The sequence below is a fragment of the Zootoca vivipara genome, chromosome 6 (assembly GCF_965207765.1).
Source record: "Zootoca vivipara chromosome 6, rZooViv2.hap1.1, whole genome shotgun sequence".
Taxonomy (NCBI): domain Eukaryota; kingdom Metazoa; phylum Chordata; class Lepidosauria; order Squamata; family Lacertidae; genus Zootoca; species Zootoca vivipara.
In genome coordinates this window covers 95,281,462-95,300,602 of record NC_142589.1, presented here as the reverse complement: position 1 = coordinate 95,300,602, position 19,141 = coordinate 95,281,462, and the positions used below count along the sequence as shown (strand labels likewise).

The window sequence follows — 19,141 nt, the reverse complement described above, 5'->3', positions numbered from 1 at the left end:
ATTTTGACGTGCTTTCGAACTGCTAGGTTGGCAGGAGCTGGGACCGAGCAACGGGAGCTCACCCCGTCACAGGGATTCGAACCGCCGACCTTCTGATCAGCAAGCCCTAGGCTCAGTGGTTTAACCACAGCGCCACCTGGGTCCCTATTTTCAGGGGAGAAATGTTGGAGGGGATGGAATAGGATGTCCCTATTTTCAGGGGAGAAATGTTGGAGGGGATGGAATAGGATGTCCCTATTTTCACGGGAGAAATGTTGGAGGGGATGGAATAGGACGTCCCTCTAGTCATGGGAGAAATGTTGGAGGGGATGGAATAGGACGTCCCTTTATTCATGGGAGAAATGTTGGAGGGGATTGAAGAGGCTGTCCCTATTTTCATGGGAGAAATGTTGGAGAGTATGGAGTTATGTGCCCCCCCCCCAACCAAGGAGATAAGTAACTGTGCAACCCATAGAAGACACGTCTTCTCATATATATATATATATATATATATATAATATTTTTATATATGTTGGAAGCCAGCCAGAGTGGTTGGGGCTAACCTAGTCAGATGGGCGGAGTATAAATACTGTAATAACATTATTATCATTGTTACGATGCAATAGGATGTCCCTAGTTTCATCAGATGAATCACGCAGGTTGCCCAGCACTTAATAGGTTGCCATTGGCGAGAAAGGCAGCTCTCTGCTATGACATCTTCTTAGAATCACATCCAGATATTGACAAATTGAAATCCTCAAGGAGCTTCATGGCCTGAGATTCTTCACTGAGAGTAGCACCAGCCGTTTCTCCCAACCTACTTGAAGGAAAGCAAGAAAGGGTTGACACCCAGGACTCCAGCTAAAAAACTGGATCCTGCTTTCAGAGAAGAGTGCCATGGTTTCCTTCAACACACAAGCCAGAGCACATTGGCAATTTCTGCTACGTGCCAGTTTGTGCCACTCACTTCAACAAGTCCTTCAGGAAGTAATTATTAATTGCGGAAGGTTGAAGCGGTTTGGTTATTTTTGTTTGGTTTTGTTAGCAATCGCTGTAAATGGAAACCACAAGTCAATAAATTTATCACCTTGCACAATTTTTCAGGAAAGCCTACTGGGACGGCTCAGCCGTTCTGATAACATTAATTCCCACACTTTTAACCAGCCAGCCTTGGGGGTGAGGTACGCCTGGGATTTCATGTTTCCGGCGAGGCCATGGCTAAAAATACTACCGGTACTACTACTACTAATAAATCTCCTCTTAGGCTCCTTTTTTCCAGGCTGAACATCCCCAGCTCCTTCAACCGTTCCTCATCAGGCTCGGTTTCCAGTTCCTTGACCATCTCGCTCGCCCTCCTCTGCTCACCTTCCAGCTTCTCAACATCCTTCCCAAAGTGTAGTGCCCAGAATTCGACACAGTATCCCAGGTGTGGGCTGACCAAGGCAGAATAGATAGGGACAATAATAATAATAATAATAATAATAATAATAATAATAATAATAATATATTTATACCCTGCCCACCTGGCTGGGTTTCCTAGCGCCGCCAGCGGCAACCCTCTCTGGAGCTTGCTTGCTTTGCTTTTTCCCGCAAAGCGTGCTCCGAAGCGGGCTGCCGGATCTGTGGTGCCGAGGTCCTAGCGCCGCTGCCGGCAACCCGCTTCGAAGCGCAAGCGGGTTGCCGCCCCCGGTGACCGAGCAGCTCGCTACGCCGCTGGAGGGTATTATAACCCCAGTCCTCCAGGCGCTGCCCTGGCTGCTTTCTGTGAGATATGTGAAAAGAGAGTAATTGGCCAGAGAACACCCAGTGATCTTGTTGGCCAACGGGGGATCCGAACCCAAGTCCTGGTCCAACGCGGCCCAAATTAAAGCTGGATGTCAACTTCCCCAGATTGTTTCGAGAGACACTGAAGAGACGCAACCATCGAATTGATGGATTGATTAAAAAAAATTTTTTTTTGCTTTTTAAATACTTTATTGAAATTCGTTGGTAACAAAAAACAATCTTATGCAAACAAATAATAATCATCTTGTGTGTATGGTCTTATGTAAATATACAAATAAAAATTAATTCAATCTTATGCAGTCTTTTTCATCCATCATTCTTACTAAACTGCAAAAGGCTTCCCATCAATTTCCAGTGCACTTCCCATTTCTGTTATCGAATGTTCTTATAATTATTACTTGAATCTTTTTATATTATCTAACACTTTCTTACTGTAGCCTTATTTGCTAATAAAGGGTCCTTAAGTTGCGCCCAGGCAGGGCCAGAGACAGCCAATAACGACACCGGGGGTTGAGTTCCATTCAGAGAAAGAGTTTAATTCTTAAATTTAAGAGGCTCTTGGTGATCAAGCTTCACGACAAGAGTAAAGAAACACAAATTTGCAAAGCTTCTTATACACTTCTTGGGCTCCTTTCCCCCTCCTCTGTAAATGTGCGCACGCAAGGGGTCACAGGTTGCATATCCATATAAGGAAGATCCGTATCCTGTCCTTCTCATAAACACAAGGGGGTCACAAGTACATATAAGGGAGATCCGTGTCCGGTCCTGTGCATAAACACATGCTGACTCATGCTACCCCGGTAGCATCCTCACTCAGCCTTGAGTGGGGGCTTGAATTCCTATCTATCTTGCCTGCTCTTTGCGTCGGACTGCTAGCATCAGACAAGACAGTCATCCGGCCTTGGTAGCTTAGCAGGGCATTCTGTCTTGCTATTGAATGTTTTTATTACACTTTGGCCCACTTTGGTGCACAGGGAAGCCTTTTAAGAAGCATTTTAGGGATATGGGGGGGGGGGGCTAAGCCATACAATCAGAATTATACAATGCAAACTATATGATCAGATTTAGCTCAATAACACAATTGGCAAATCTCTCCCTTCATTACAACTTATCGTGCCAGTTTTCCTTGTTTTTTGGTACTATTTTACACAGGAGTCATTCAAACACTACCATAGAGGCCACACCACGGTTACTTTTCTTTCTAAATATTTCTTAAACATGTCCTGTTTTTGAGGAAAGGTCTGTTTTGTGTTTCCTCTCAGCCTATTTCATAGAATCCTAGAGTTGGAAGAGACCACAAGGGCCATCCAGTCCAACCCCCTGCCAAGCAGGAAGCACCATCAAAGCATTCTTGACATATGCCTGTCAAGCCTCTGCTTAAAGACCTCCAAAGAAGGAGACTCCACCACCCTCCTTGGTAGCAAATTCCACTGCCAAACAGCTCTTACTGTCAGGAAGTTCTTCCTAATGTTGAGGTGGAATCTTCTTTCTTGAAGTTTGAATCCATTGCTCCGTGTCCGCTTCTCTGGAGCAGCAGAAAACATTTCAGCATATTCTAGTAATTTATTTTGCCATTCTAGTTTTGCCAGAACCCTCTCCCCCTTCCAATTCATTGCAATTAACAATCAAGCAGCAGCTGTTGCATACAAAAAAAATTCTTTTACATTTTATGGTATGTCTCTGCCCAGGATTCCAAGTAAAAATGCTTCTGGTTTTTTTTTAAGAATGCTAATTTTAAAAATAAAATAAAAAAATTATCAGGTTTATTTAAACCATTTCTATACCGGCCCTCATAAAGAAAAAGAAAAGTTTATAGTGGTCTTACAAGAAGATATCACATCCAGAATACATTAGAACGCTAAACTGCCGTGTATCAAACCAAATTACTGGGTAACAAGCAAGCAAATTAGTAAACTCAGGTCGATTGAATACCTTTTCACAGCAAGACCTGTAGTTGAGCCTATTTCATTGACAGCACCGGAACAAAGTAAGAAACATTCGCTCAAAGTGCACAAATACGTGGTTAGGTGGTTTTTATTGTTTTGAAAAGAACCAAATACAGTGGTGCCTCGCTAGACGAAATTAATTCGTTCCACGGGTCTTTTCTTATAGCGAAAAATTCGTCTAGCGAATCCCATAGGAATGCATTGAATTTTTTGAATTTTTTTTGCCCATAGGAACGCATTAATTGAATTTCAATGCATTCCTATGGGAAACCGCAATTCGTTAGACAAATTTTTCGTGAAACGCATTCGTCTAGCGAGGCAAGCTCCGCTCGAAAAATCCTTTCGTTAAGCGGAAATTTCGTTAAGCAGGGCATTCGTTAAGCGAGGCACCACTGTACATGGTTAGGTGGTTTTTTTATTGTTTTGAAAAGTACCAAATTTGAAAATTTGACATGCAGCCTATGGAGCTTGATTGGAGAACTTGATTTTTTACTCTGTCTGGAAGCCATGGGGAAAGGAGGAGGAGGAGGGAGGGAGGGAGGGAGGGAGGGAGGGAGGGAGGAAGGAAGGAAGGAAGGAAGGAAGGAAGGAAGGAAGGAAGGAAGGAAGGAAGGAAGGGGATCAAGAAATGCTGATGTTTCGCTGTTCTGCACTTCATGGATCCGGAAGACGAGGAAAGACGAGGGCTGGTTAGAAGGGATAGCTTGCCTGCTCTGCTATCCCGCAGCGGTTGACTCCTTTCTGCATCTTCATGTAGCCATGGATACCCCAAGCCAAGCCCCAGCTGAGGGAGGGAAATAGGAATCGGGAGATGGTGAGAGCCTCTTAAGCAGGGGTCAGCAAACTTTTTCAGCAGGGGGCTGGTCCACTGTCCCTCAGACCTTGTGGGGAGCGTCAAGCTCCTCTTTCTCACCTGTTCTTTAGGATCCAGTAGTCAACCAGTCTCTGGCCGCCGCGCCTCTCGAACCCGTAGCCAACGGCCAACATCGCATGGTCTAGATGGTCGCCGCACTGGCAATGATTATAGATTCCTGGCAGAGGAGGAAAAACAGAGAACATTGCTCTGGCACGTTGTGGAACAAGCGTCTATTCCAACCTTTTTCAGCAGGGGGCCGGCCCACCGTCTCTCAGACCATGTGGGGGGCCGGACTATATTTTGGAAAAAAAATAATGAACAAATTACTATGCCCCACAAATAACCCAGAGATGCATTTGAAATACAATGACACATTCTACTCATGTAAAAACACGCTGATTCCCGGACCGTCTGCGGGCTGGATTGAGAAGGTGATTGGGCCAGATCCAGCCCCCCTTCTCCATTGCAGGAACAACAGTCTCATCGTTTCCCAAAAGGGCTGTTTACCGTCATGGTAAAACTGGAAGTCAAAAGTGTTTACTCCAACAGAAACTGGGCCCACAAACGCCACCACTTTTTCCAGGACCTTCTCATTGCCTGGTGGAATCTTTCTATGGCCCTTGCATGTTGCTGCTCTGTCCCATCCGTTGAAACGACAGGTTCCGGTCTGCAAATAAACAACGAAAAAGGCTTAAACTCTTTTTGGGAATTGCTCTCTATCTGAACGGCGCAGGAGAGATAGAGAAAGAATAATGGAATCACAGAGTTGGCACAGAGTTGGGCTAGAGATTTTGGGTATAATGTCCAACTTTCATCTTGGAAAGAGGAAAGGAAATTGATGGTATGCTGTTCATTGAAAGAAAATTATATGAAAATGATGTGTCGTTGGTATCTAACACCAAGTAGAATTGCAAAAATGTACAAAACGAGTTCAAATCTGTGTTGGAAATGCAAAGGGTACTTTTTTACCATATGTACACTGGTAAAAGCTTTCTGGGAAATGATATATAATGAACTAAAGAAAACATTCACGAATACATTTGTTAAAAAACTAGAAGCTTTTTTGTTAGGTACAATAACAGGTGAAGAGATCCCAAAAGAGAATAGAAGACTTTTTATGTATGCAACAATAGCAGCCAGAATGCCCAGAGATGGAAGCGAGGAGAAGTACCAGCAAGAGAAGAATGGAAAACTAAACTGATGGCGGAACTGACGGGGAAGATCAGAAACCAGGAAGATCTAGTATTCTTAAAAGACTGGAATAAATTCTTAATTCACTTAAAAGACCACTGTAAACAGTTAAAATCATTGGCGGGAATGTAATGACACTTGTAATGTGGAATTAACTATACTGTAGTAACAATGGATATGTAACAGATCGATAATGGTAAAAGATGTAGCAAATATCATTTTAAATAAGGAACCCGTGGAGGGAGGGAAGGAGCTCCGAAGGTTCAAACGAACCTTTTCTTTCAATGTTTGAAATGGCTAAAGTTAAAAGGTATAAAATTTTGTAAAACCAATACAAATATAGATATTAAAGAATATTTTGCCCAATGTGAGGCTCGAACCCACAGCCCTGGGGCTAAGAGTCTCATGCTCTACTTGCTGAGATAGAAGTTTAAGTGTAGTAAATAAAACCTTTGGCGGAGAGGATAACCAGGCTGAGATGGGCACACCCAGAGCCAAAGGCAGTCCGGAGACAGACCCTCTGTCTTTCTGCTGCTCCAGAGAAGCGGACACGGAGCAATGGATTCAAACTACAAGAAAGAAGATTCCACCTAAACATTAGGAAGAACTTCCTGACAGTAAGAGCTGTTCGGCAGTGGAATTTGCTACCAAGGAGTGTGGTGGAGTCTCCTTCTTTGGAGGTCTTTAAGCAGAGGCTTGGCAGGCATATGTCAAGAATGCTTTGATGGTGTTTCCTGCTTGGCACGGGGTTGGACTGGATGGCCCTTGTGGTCTCTTCCAACTCTATGATTCTATGATTCTATGACCCCCGCTAAGTCCCGAACCTTAGACCAGACCCCCCTTCCATCCTGTGATTGATAGCTGTCAGTCAGCTTTTGAGAGGCAAGAGAGAAAGAGAGCCTGGGCTCAAATTGGATTCCTGTTTCTGTTTCAGTTCGCCTCAACGAGGAAGGCTGGAAAATAATCATACAGTGGAACCTCGGTTTGCGAGCGTCTCGGAAGTCGGACGTTTTGGTTTTCAAACGGTTTTCTGGAAGCCGAACATGCCGTGCGGCTTCCGTTTTGAGTTTCCCTATTGTATTGAGGCTTCTGTTTTCCGTTTTCGGGTTTCAGAAGCCAAACGGTCTTCCGGAACGGGTTACGTTTGGAAACCGAGGTTCCACTGTATACGGTTCAACAGTGAGCATGCAGGTCAGTTTCGTGGGGACGTGGCTTTAGGATAGAAACGAGGAAAACAGGAAGGAAGGGGAGGAGAAAGGAAAGGCGAAAGAAATCTGGTTTCCTTTAACCTTGCGTCCGTGATTACAAAAAGGACAGGCCTTGCCTGTGTTATTGACCTTTGCCTCGTAGGGATAGGTGCACTCAGAGTTGATGCCATTTTGCTGCACGTATTCAAAGGCGTTGCTCGGGAGCCCTCCGTGGCAGCCCTCGTTGCCCCCGTTCCTGGAACAGTCCACGAGGTTTTGTTCGCTCAGAGACACCAGCCTCTTGGTCTTTTTGAAATGCAGCGCTTCCAGAGCTCCCGTGGCACTGAACGCCCAGCAGCTACCACAATGGCCCTGCGGGGAAATAAACCGGAGAGGGGTCATTGGGTGTCAAATGCTGTGGTTGAAAATGAAATACCACCATTTGCAGAAGGGGGTGGGGAGGGCAGTATGAATGAATGAATGAATGAATCTTTATTTGCGTCAGCCATCGGCCATAGCAATAAAACAACAATACGATATACAAAAAATAGAAATGAAAAGTCAATGATATAAAGTACATTTTAGGGCTTTGAATCAATGGTCAAATGGTAGACCTTATTCTGATTGCCCCAGCTAAAAACCTTGCCACCTTCGCTGTCACCTGCTCCTCTTGATCTGCCCAGAGAAAGGACACTGGGGCAGTGGCTGGGCGACCCGGAATGGACAATAAAAGAGGGGGGATCATCTCATTCCTCAAGTCTTTAGAAAGAGCGCAAGCCAGAAGGGCATGCACCACAAATTTGGTACTGCCATCTCCACAGGGACGTTTTTTGTGTGGCATCTGTTGGAATCGTCCCTCAAGTCCAGCCGAGGGCAAGACATTCAATATTGCGAGAGTAAAAGCGTATTTATATTTTGGAATTGCTCGGTTATGCAGATAGGGTGCCGGAGAGTCAAAATGGGAAGGTGGAAAATAGTCACACCATGGGCAAAATTTCCTTAATGTGGCCAAGCTTTTCTGACGCTTGATATCATTTAGGCACTGACAGATTAGGCTGTTTGCTTTACTAAAACCCAAAGTGAGTAGCTGTCGTGGGGATATACCACAAGAGTGGAGTTTTTGATAGACAACTTTAGTCCAGGCACTTTTGGGATCTTGCAGCATGAGGGATATTAGACCAGGGGGGATTTGAGTTTAGGCGAAGCCAAGAGTTAAGCGTCCTGCGCCAGATCCGTCATTCTAGCAATGGAAGATTAGCCTCTAGGCGCAATGATGCGTTTGGGACACAGGGTGGGACAGAGAAAATTTGCAGTAATTTCAGTTCTGCCAGAAAGGGAGAGAATGGCAAGACAACAGTCTGTGTATCGCTTGAGAAAAACCAAAGATGGCTCCCAATTTTTCCGGTGCAGAGATCAAAATGGGGAAAGGGAGGAGGAGAACACCGACTTCAAAAAGATGAGCAGGTGACAGCAAAGGTTGCAAGGTTTTTACCGGGCCCATTAGAATAAGATCCATTATTTGACTATTGATCCAAACCCCCAAAATGTATTTTATATAATTGATTTTTTTTACGTTTATCCTCTGTATGCTGAATTTTGTTTGTTTTATTGCTTTGGCTGGCGGCTGGTGCAAATAAGGATTACATTCATTCATTCAATATGGTGATGGATTGCCAGACAGAATTATATATATATATATATATTCCTAAGTAAACCTTAGCAGTGCTTTTTTTCCTTAAAAAATGTTTAGGGGTACAGTACTCTCATTTTGACTCAAGAAAATCACCATCGGGGAAAATAAATACAGTAAACGGACAAAATCAGAAAGATTCACAAAATGTTTAGGGGTATGCATACCCCTGCATAACCCCAGAAAAAAAAGCACTGGGAAGAAGTAATTCTTCAGGTCATTCGTTATTCAGATCTAAAAAAAAACCCCACTGGCTAAGATGATTTAAAATTTAAAATTAGAACCATTTAAATCAGGCATCCCCAAACTTCGGCCCTCCAGATGTTTTGGACTACAGTTCCCATCTTCCCCGACCACTGGTCCTCTTAGCTAGGGATCATGGGAGTTGTAGGCCAAAACATCTGGAGGGCCGCAGTTTGAGGATGCCTGATTTAAATGGTTCTAATTTTGGTTCCTTTGCTTTGTTTTTGCTGGGTTGATGTTGGATAAATATTTAGATGTTGGATAAATATTTAGGTTGGGTTGATGTTGGATAAAGTTTTAGCTGGGGTTGGCAGTTATTTTAATTGGGGTATAACTGTAAACTGTTCGTTGTTGTTGTTGTTGTTGGTTTCTATTCATTTATTGGTTTGTTTTTTGCCTGTATAGGACATTTTGGTTTTTTTTAATCTTTGATGCTTTGTTGTGTTTTTATATGTGTTTTTATTATATGTGTTTATTATATGTTTCTATATGTGTTGTAAGCTGCCTAGAGTGGCTGGGGAAACCCAGCAAGATGGGCAGGGTATAAATAAAGATATCATCATCATCATCATCATCATTATTATTTATTATTATTATTATTATTATTATTATTTGGGATGTGCATGGATCCCATTCTGAAGTAAGGTGCCTTGTAGGGATTCTAGGCTGTTCAGAGGTGAAGTAAACATTGTCTGCAAATTTTGTCAAGTTCTGCCAAAAAGATTACCAGTATATATATACAGCCGTACCTCGAAAGTCGAACGCCTTACGAGTCGAATATTTTGGCTCCCGAATGCCACAAACCTGGAAGTGAGTGTTCTGGTTTGCAAATTTTCTTTGGAACCCGAAAGTCCAACACGGCTTCTGATTGGCTGCAGGAGCTCCCTGTGGCTAATCGGAAGCCGCACCTTGGTTTCCGAATGTTTTGGAAGTCGGAAAGACTTCTGGAATGGATTCCGTTCGACTTCCGAGGTATGACTGTAATAGATATATATGTATGCCAATAAAGGGGGGGGGAGCTGCAGACATTTCTACTTTTGAAAACCGATCCGTCAAATTTTAGAAACAAGCAAATCAATACAATTCTCATCACAGTAGCAAACTGCAAAGCCTGTGACTTGGACACCTGAATCTTCACCTGTGGCCTTCAACCCACCTGGTCTTTCACCGGGGTCACATAACCTTTTGTGCGCCAGTCCACAAAATCGGGAGACTGCCGTTCAGAGAGTTTTCTGAAGATTGCTGCGTTGTCATTGCATTGTCTGGTCTGGTTAAAGCGAAATCCGGTCATCTTCTGTTTGAACTCTTCATCTGTCTGGGGGAGGAGACCAAAGTCACCAGTGCAAAGTCATCAGGAATTGTCCCCCCTCCCCACCAAAGAACTCCTCCTGTGTCACGCATCAAGCAATGAGCCAGTTGAGCCCTTAGTGGCATAGCTGCCAAGTCTCCCGTATTCCCCGGGAAACCCCTGTTTTTTCAGCTGTTTCCAGCCGAAAAAATGATTTTTTTTGTTTTTCCCCCGGTTTATTCTGGCGCGGCGGCCATTTTGGAACTGGGCGGAGCATGCTCAGAAGCCACTTTTGATGCTGCTCTGCCCAGTTCCAAAATGGCTGCAGCGCGACTTCCGGTCTGCTACTTCCGGTCCGGTCCCTTATTTCTTAATTGAGTGAGGATACGAGAATTATGGGATATAATATACAATGAACTTTAAAAGATTTTAAAATTCTCCTTACAACAACCCCCCCCCCCCAGAAGCCTTTCTGTTAGGCAAAAAATTTAGGCACATTTTTTACAGAACCATCTTTGTGTACGTGACTATGGCGACTAGAATCCTAATGGCAAAAAAAACTGGAAAGGTGACTTAATTCCCACGAAGCTTGACTGGCAGGTGAAGATGATAGAATACTTGGAACTTGCAAAAATGGCTGGGGGAATAAGAGGAAACATAGATCAGAAAGTGAGTAAAGAATGGGCAATATTTAAAGAATATATCAAATGGTATTGTGAAAATGCAGATCTCCTGACAGGTTTAGATTGAATCTTGGATATTAAGGAATGCTAGAAACTTAGAAATATCTTCTTGGTATGCAAGAGATATAACAGGAAGTGTGTATAGGCTAAGAATATGTATAAGTCAAAAGTGTGTGTGAAGTTAGAAGATTTGTTGTTAGTGTGTGTGTGTGTAGCTGTTTTTCATGTACTGTTCTTTTTTCTTTTTTTGGTCTTTGCTGTTTTATGTAAACTGTTTTGCTGTGATTATTATGTTGGCGTCAGAAGGGCTATGACGCCAAGACTAGTCAGAAGTGACAGATGGTAAGGCCCAAGGCTAATCCAGTGGCAGGTAGTTCCAAGGGTGGAACTGGTGGTACAGAAGTATACTATGTGCATGACATCTGTATGGTTCTTGCAGTTACACTGATGACTGCAGCACAGTTCATGAATCGGGGGAGGTTGTGGGAGATTCATTCCCCGTGTGCAGTCATGGGTTTGTTGTCTATCACATGACTGCATATGGGTTCACTTTCCACAGGAATGGGAAGTGACGTAGACAGAATGTTTGTTAGGGAGCTGGGTATGTTTAGCCTGGAGAAGAGAAGGTTAAGGGGTGATATGATAGCCATGTTGAAATATATAAAAGGATGCCATATAGAGGAGGGAGAAAGGTTGTTTTCTGCTGCTCCAGAGAAGCGGACACGGAGCAATGGATTCAAACTACAAGAAAGAAGATTCCACCTAAACATTAGGAAGAACTTCCTGACAGTAAGAGCTGTTTGGCAGTGGAATTTGCTGCCAAGGAGTGTGGTGGAGTCTCCTTCTTTGGAGGTCTTGAAGCAGAGGCTTGACAGGCATATGTCAATAATGCTTTTATGATGTTTCCTGCTTGGCAGGGGGTTGGACTGGATGGCCCTTGTGGTCTCTTCCAACTCTATGATTCTATGATTCTATCCTCCCCTTCCTTCCTGTTTTCCTTGTTTCTATCCTAAAGCCACGTCCCCACGAAACTGACCTGCATGCTCACTGTTGAACCGTATACAGTGGAACCTCGGTTTCCGAACGTAACCCGTTCCGGAAGACCGTTTCTCTGATTCTCTGATTCTCTGATTGTCTTACTGTGTTCCTGAAGTGGGACTATTGTGCTACTGAGTTCTGTTACGCGATTGCGCAAAGTGTGCTGATGTCTTCTGGCATCAGTCGCTGTGATGTTGGGGCTGGAGAAAGCTTGCTTGTGAAGCTCCCAAACGATCTACCGGGAGGGAGAGAACATGCCAGCCGGGCATGTGTCTCTGCCAAGGTTCTACTCGTGTGTGGGATATCCTGACATTTTAATAATAATAATAATAATAATAATAATAATAATAATAATAATAATAATTTATACCCCGCCCATGTGGCTGGGTTTCCCCAGCCACTCTGGGCGGCTTCCAACAGAAAAATAAAACACAGTGATCTATTTAAAGCCTCCCTAAACAGGGCTGCCTTCAGATGTCTTCTAAAAGTCTGGTGGTTGTTTTTCTCTCTGACATCTAATGGGAGGGCGTTCCACAGGGCAGGCGCCACCACCGAGAAGGCCCTCTGCCTGGTTCCCTACAATTTGGCTTCTCGCAACGAGGGAACCACCAGAAGGCCCTCGGTGCTGGACCTCAGTGTCCGGGCCGAACGATGGAGGTGGAGGTGCTCCTTCAGGTATACTGAACCAAGGCCATTAAACACTCTTAAACTGGTAAGGGACTCTAATTGCTTTGTTCTGCTGATGCTCAGCCAAAGGGGGGTGGGGGTGGAGAGGAAGTCATTTCTGCAAATCCTGACCACATGGCAGTTCTCCCGCTCAGTCATCAGATTCCCAGCTCAGCTGGAAACACAATTACCTAAGTCCCCAGCCAGCAAAAGTCCTGAAAAATGTGTGTTCATCATAGAATAATAGAGCCGAAAAGTCCAAGACTCTTTCTCCCCAACCTGGGGCTCAAACCCACAACTCTGAGACTCTGAGATTAAGAATCTCATGAGCTACTGACTGAGCTATCCCATTGCTCTAGGGGAATTGTTGGAGGAGACCGAGCTGATGGGACCCAAACCCATCCAAATTGGTCACCCGACTTGGCAATCCGGCACAACGAAGCAAGTTAGCAAAACGAATTTCAATAGGGAAAAATGTCAGGTTCTGCACAAATGTAAGATGGGGGACACCTGGCTAACTAGCAGGGCGTGTGATAAAGGATCTGGGAGTCTCCGTGGACCACAAGCTCAACGTGAGCCAACAGTGTGATGCTCCCAGGACGTTTCCGGGCACAATTCAAAGGGTTGGTGCTGACCTTGAAAGCCCTAAATGGCCTCAAAGGCCCAGAAGACCTGAAGGAGCATCTCTGCCCCGGACACCGGGGTCCCTCTCCCGAGAGCCTTTTGGCGGTTTCCTCCCTGCGAGAAATGAGGTTGCAGGGAACCAGGCAGAGGGCCTTCTCGGTGGTGGCGCCCTCCCATCAGATGTCAAGGAAATAAACAAACTACAGTGGTGCCTCGCTTAACGAATGCCCTGCTTAACGAAATTTCCGCTTAACAAAAGGATTTTTCAAGCGGAGGTTGCCTCGCTAGATGAATTCGTTTTATGAAAAATTCGTCTAGCGAATCGCGGTTTCCCATAGGAATGAATTGAAATTCAATTAATGTGTTCCTATGGGCAAAAAAATTCAACCCCCCCCAGTGCAATCCTATGGGATTCGCTAGACGAATTTTTCATTATAAGAAAAGGCCCGTGGAACGAATTAAATTCGTCTAGCGAGGTACCACTGTATCTGACTTTTAGAAGACATCTGAAGGCAGCCCTGTTTAGGGAAGCTTTAAATGCCTGAAGTTCTTATTCTGTTTTTAGTGTTCTGTTGGGAGTCGCCCAGAGTGGCTGGGGAAACCCAGCCAGATGGGCACGATATAAATATAATAATAATAATAATAATAATAATAATAATAATAATAATGCAGGAGCAGCAGCAAAAAAAGCTAACTCTATTCTAGGCAGCATCAACAGAAGTCCAGTGTCTAGATCAAGGGACGTCATAGTCCCGAACTGAAATTTTTAAAAAATATACTTTCCCCAAAAAACCAGAAGCATTTTTGTTAGGAATTATGGGACAAGAGATTACAAAGGAGGACTATACACTATTTTTGTATGCGACAACTGCAGCTAGGACATTGTTAGCCCAAAAATGGAAAACTCAGGACTTACCGACGATTGAAGAGTGGCAGACAAAAATGATAGACTATGCGGAATTAGCGAGACTGACTAGCAGGATCCGGAACCAGGGGGAAGCAAGGTTCCAAAGAGACTGGAGTAAATTTGTGGACTATATGGAAAAGAACTGTAGAAGTTTAAAGACACTTGCCGGACTGAAATAAATCCTACGAACTGACATTAAATGGGAAGTAAAAAGGAACTGCGAGATAAGAACTGAATAGAAAACCAAATGAGGGGAGGGAGGGAAGTCAAGCTCGGCGGAGCATTGTTTAAGAGAGTTTGGGAATGAATTGTTTAAAAAGGTATATGTATGTGTGTGATCGTCTCTGTAATGTTTGTTTGTGTAATGTTTTTTAATGTGTTTTAATTGGAAAATTTAATAAATTGCTTTTTTTAAAAAAAGGGACGTCATAGTCCCTGAGAGAATGGAGATGTTTAGAATTCGACTGATTGCAAGCTGGAGCAGACGACAAGCAGAATGTCAGAGTTTGGGCACAGCCAGTTTGGGCCGAGGGAGAATTAGCCGCCCGCAGTTCCCACGATATGAGTTTGCTTACCCAGTCCCCAAAGCGGTTCATTGCCAGCCTGTAGGTGTGTTTTCCCTGGGCGGCCTCGCGGTTGTGCTGTTCGATCTTTTCCAGGTTGCTCTCCCACAAACTTCTGCGGTGACCCTCTTCACCCTGACGAGAAGCCGAAATTGTTAAGGCCGTGCATCATATACGACTTAGTAAAGCAAACATTAGTAAAGTCTAATTTGTCAGCGCCTAAATGATATTGAGCGTCAGAACAACCTGGCCACAATAAGGAAATTTTGCCCATGTTTTGACTATTTTTCACCTTCCCATTTTGAGTCTCCGGCACCCTATCTGCATAACCGAGCAATTCTAAAATATAGACGCGCTTTTACCCTCGCAAGATTGAATGTCTTGCCCTCGGCTGGACTTGAAGGCGATTCCAACAGATTCCACACGAAAAATGCTTATGTCCCTGTGGAGATGGCAGTCCCGAATCGGTGGCACATGCCCTTCTGGCTTGCCCTCTTTCTAAAGACTTGAGGAATGAGATTATCCCCCCTCTTTTATTGTCCATTCCGGGTCACCCAGCCACTGCCCCAGTGTCCTTTCTCTGGGCAGATCAAGAGGAGCAGGTGAGTGACAGCAAAGGTGGCAAGGTTTTTAGCTGGGGCAATCAGAATAAGATCCACTATTTGACTGCTGATTCAAAACCCTAAAATGTATTTTATATAATTAACTTTTTATTTCTATTCTTTGTATATTGTATTGTTGTTTTATTGCTATGGCCAACGCAAATAAAGATTCATTCATTCATTCCCGGCCGCCTTGTGGCAGTGAGTTCCACTGGCTAACCCGTCATGAAAACAACCAGTTCCTTCCCCGAAATTCGGCGCACGGAGTCTTAACGAGAACATGGCTGACGCAAATAAAGATTCATTCATTCATCCATCCATCCACTCCCCGGTTTGAAAGCCACCACCACAAGGCCACTGGAACTGAGCGCTAGGAAATGGCCAGGATTTCGCTGTGCTGGGATGCAGTAGGCCTGGAGAAGAGAGTGCCTCTGAGCATGCACAGGTTTTTTTTGCAACCTCCAGCCCGCCTTGCGTTAGAAGGCAGGAGAGTTCCCTTTGAGCTCCCTTTTCTGGCTACTGCAAGGGGCATCTTTCTGCCTAGGGACTGTGCTCCCTATAGATCCCAGAGGGATCGCTTTGTTGAAGTCAGCGGGTCTTTTGGGGCTCTGGAGGCTTCCCCCCTAAATGGGCCTCAACCTCAGCAGGCAAGGCAATTTCAAATCTGGTGCAAATACTTAGTTACCCTAATTTGATACCCAAAATGGTACTCTGTACATGCTCAGGGGAACACGGTTCAGGTTGCATAAGTTCCGACGCAGAAGTAGGGAGCAAACTCACCTTGGCGTATACTTTGGAATGGGTGTTGCACCAGAGATTCCAGGCATTGTCGAGGGCAGGATCCTGCGCTGCAACGAGGGGTGTCAGGAAGACCAGGCCGGTCAGAGCCGCCACTGACAGATGAAGCATCTTTACCTAGGGGACCAAAGCATCGTCTCTCAATGTTTGCTTTTCCCCAGTAGGAGCCATTCATCTAGTTATTTGCAGTGAGAAAAGTCAAAAGCCAAAAGCCAGTTTGCCTCCTCTAGAATCATCCCTGTCGATTTCATTTATTTTGCTAATGGGCCGCTGGAATTTCTTACGGCAAGGAGTTCCACAGTTGGCTTGTGCATTTAAGGAGAAGGAATTCTTCTTCCACTCCCTTACCTAACAATTTCCATTCATAGCATGCGGACCACACACTTTCTCTAAAAAGACTGGGGCGATATTCATTTTGCCTCTTTTCAACCCCCTCTTTTGAAACAGCCGATTCTGAATAATGGGATTCTGACTAATGGCCACAGAATTGGGTTCGTCGTTTCAAATGCCCACGTCAAAAGTCAGCATAGCCCCCACTCTCCTGCTTAAAGGGTTGTTTCTGAGTGAATGAAAAAAAAATCCACCACTTGGGATACAAATGCTAATATTTAATATGAAGTTTTTGCCAAACACACTCCGGAGACAGTCTGATAGCAACAGGGTGAGAGTCTTTTCTTTGGGTGTGTGTGGGGGGGATCATTTCAATTTTAACCTCATCCCAGATAACCTCCCCCCCCCCTTGAATCAATGCACCATGTCCTTTGTTTACCAGTATCTGCTTGTTTGCTTCTTAGTTGGTCAATAAAAATATCATGTGGTAGGGAGTTCCGCAGGAGGAGGGGCTTAAATTTCAGGAGGCAACTCCTTCCGCCTCTTTTCAACCCCCTATTTTGAAATAGCTGATTCTGAAGAATTAAATCGGAACGCCTCCGTCCAGAACTCAGCTCCTCGTTTCAAATGCCGACATCAAAAGTGAGGGTCGCCCCAACTCACCTGCTTAAAGGGTTGTGTCTGAGTGAACAGAACCGAAATTTACCACTTTGGATATCTGAAGAAATGCTGATGTTGGAAGATGAAGTCTTTGCCAAATGCACACCCAGGGAGAGTCTGACGTCAAAAGGGTGAGAATCTTTTAACCTTATTATTATTATTATTATTATTATTATTATTATTATTATTATTATTATTATTATTATCCCAGATACCCCACCAGTATTTTTTCCTCGTGTTCCCAAACTCTCTCCAATATGGCTTTCAGTTTCCAAGCATGCAACATACCTCTCTTCCAGCCAAAAGTGTCTTGTGGTCTTGTCTGTCTGTCCTTGTCCGCCTGTCCTTGTCTCACTTCTCTCTGTAGTAAGAAGCATCGCTGGTCCTCTTTTTGTAGGTGAGACTCCACTGAACACCTTTCCTGGCAACAATTCCTTGCGACATTCTTGCCTCATTGATTTTGCAGAAGTCCAGAAAACCCGTGACTGTGAGTGCCGGGATCTGGTTTAACCTTTCCCAATTCTCAGATTGCACAACTTTTCTAAAGAAACGTTTTTTGGGGGCGGAGCAGAAATCAGTTCAATTGTTTCCGTTGCTGTTATTTGCAAAATATTCGTTCAGCCTTTATTGGCATTGTTTAGACCAGGCATCCCCTTCATGGATCAATGCCTTGTTGTGGCGAAGGGGCTTGAATAACTCAGAGAAGCTATGAGCTATGCCATGCAGGGTGAAAGAGGAGAGCGCAAAATATGGTCTGAAGCTCAACATCAAAAAAACCAAGATCATGGCCACTGGTCCCATCACCTCCTGGCAAATAGAAGGGGAAGAAATGGAGGCAGTGAGAGATTTGACTTTCTTGGGCTCCTTGATCACTGCAGATGGTGACAGCAGTCACGAAATTAAAAGACGCCTGCTTCTTGGGAGAAAAGCAATGACAAACCTAGACAGCATCTTAAAAAGCAGTGTGATCCTGTCATCTGGGGTATTAGCCACCCCTCCCAATTTGGTGTCGTCTGGACAAGACTTTCGCTGCTACGGACTGTTATCTAAACTGGGAAGGAAAATTGACATTTTTGACGGAAGTGTACTGGGGCAAGGAGTTTTTGCAACGCTTCTAGAACACAGCCAAAGTTGTCGTAGGCAGATCGATCTCTCTGCTATCCTTCTGTCTCACAAGGTTGTGTTTATTGTTGTTTCCCAATTGGATAATTGGACAACATTCTACAACCGTGTCCACTTCTCTGGAGAAGCAGAAGACAACCTTTCTCCCTCCTCTATATGACATCCTTTTATATATTTGAACATGGCTATCGATTGATTGGAATCAATTGATTCCAATCGATTGGAATCCAATTGATTGGAAAGCTTTAAATTGGAAAACTAAGTAAATAATAATAATAATAATAATAATAATAATAATAATAATAATAATAATAATAAAAATCAGGATGTCCGTATCTGAAGTGGAGCCACAGGAAACAGGTCGTGAAGGCACTTGAGCCCCATGTTGGTTATATTTCTGTGGATTAACGCAAGAATCCTAAACTTTGGAACAATAGCAAACACGCAGCCTGTGCAACTCTCTCAGCAGAGGAGGAACATTTTCCCCCAGGAACTGGTTCATGAGAGGGGTTTGATCGTTGCATTCTGCATCCTGTACGCTAGCTGGATTTAGTGGATTTATAAATCTGCCTGCTGTGAGACTGCGCACGCAGTGAAAGGAGGGCTGCATAGAAGAGGCACATAAAACGAATGCATAAAGAGGAAGCAACTTTCTACCCAGCCATAGTAGGATAGTGTTTCCCGCTCTGACTGGCAGCATCTTTTTAGGGCAGCACCTGCTACTTGATCCCTCTTTTCGCTGGCGATGTCAGAGATTGAAGCAATGACTCCTAAAGGACATGTGCTGGAAGCGGCGTAGTCTTTCGCATAAGCGCCGCCGAGGTGCATAAGATCCACCCAGCGGAACATTTTAACATATGTGGTGGGAATGCAAATGCATTAAAAAAATATTGGGAAATGATATACAATGAATTGGAAAAAATAGTTTTAAATGAATTTTGTCAAACACCCTGAGGCCTTTTTTGTTAGGTACAGTCATACCT

At 44.2% G+C, this 19,141-nt stretch overlaps 1 protein-coding gene across 2 annotated transcripts; it reads right to left on the bottom strand.

The window, feature by feature from the left end:
- Positions 1-4,303: 4,303 nt before the first annotated feature.
- On the bottom strand, positions 4,304-17,429 carry LOC118085919 (procathepsin L-like). Of its 2 annotated transcripts, none has more exons than XM_035117014.3 (8): positions 17,325-17,429; positions 16,029-16,163; positions 14,659-14,781; positions 10,034-10,192; positions 7,095-7,316; positions 5,074-5,233; positions 4,624-4,741; positions 4,304-4,494 (listed from the first exon to the last, which is right to left on the bottom strand). In XM_035117014.3, exons 2-8 carry the CDS (start codon positions 16,155-16,157, stop codon positions 4,401-4,403), a joined length of 1,005 nt encoding a protein of 334 aa, XP_034972905.3. In that variant the 5' UTR covers positions 16,158-16,163; positions 17,325-17,429; the 3' UTR covers positions 4,304-4,400. The 2 variants fall into 2 exon arrangements, with proteins under 2 accessions (XP_034972905.3, XP_060132484.1); XM_060276501.2 differs by lacking the exon at positions 17,325-17,429 and adding an exon at positions 17,040-17,147.
- Between the last annotated feature and the right edge of the window lie 1,712 nt (positions 17,430-19,141).

Excerpts from the sequence above, each read along its gene's own strand:
- LOC118085919 (XM_035117014.3), bottom strand. The coding sequence starts at position 16,157 with ATGCTTCATCTGTCAGTGGCGGCTCTGACCGGCCTGGTCTTCCTGACA. Across the intron at positions 10,193-14,658 it reads TGAACCGCTTTGGGGACTGG|ACAGATGAAGAGTTCAAACA; the intron begins GTAAGCAAACTC and ends CTCCTCCCCCAG. Across the intron at positions 7,317-10,033 it reads TGACCCCGGTGAAAGACCAG|GGCCATTGTGGTAGCTGCTG; the intron begins GTGGGTTGAAGG and ends ATTTCCCCGCAG.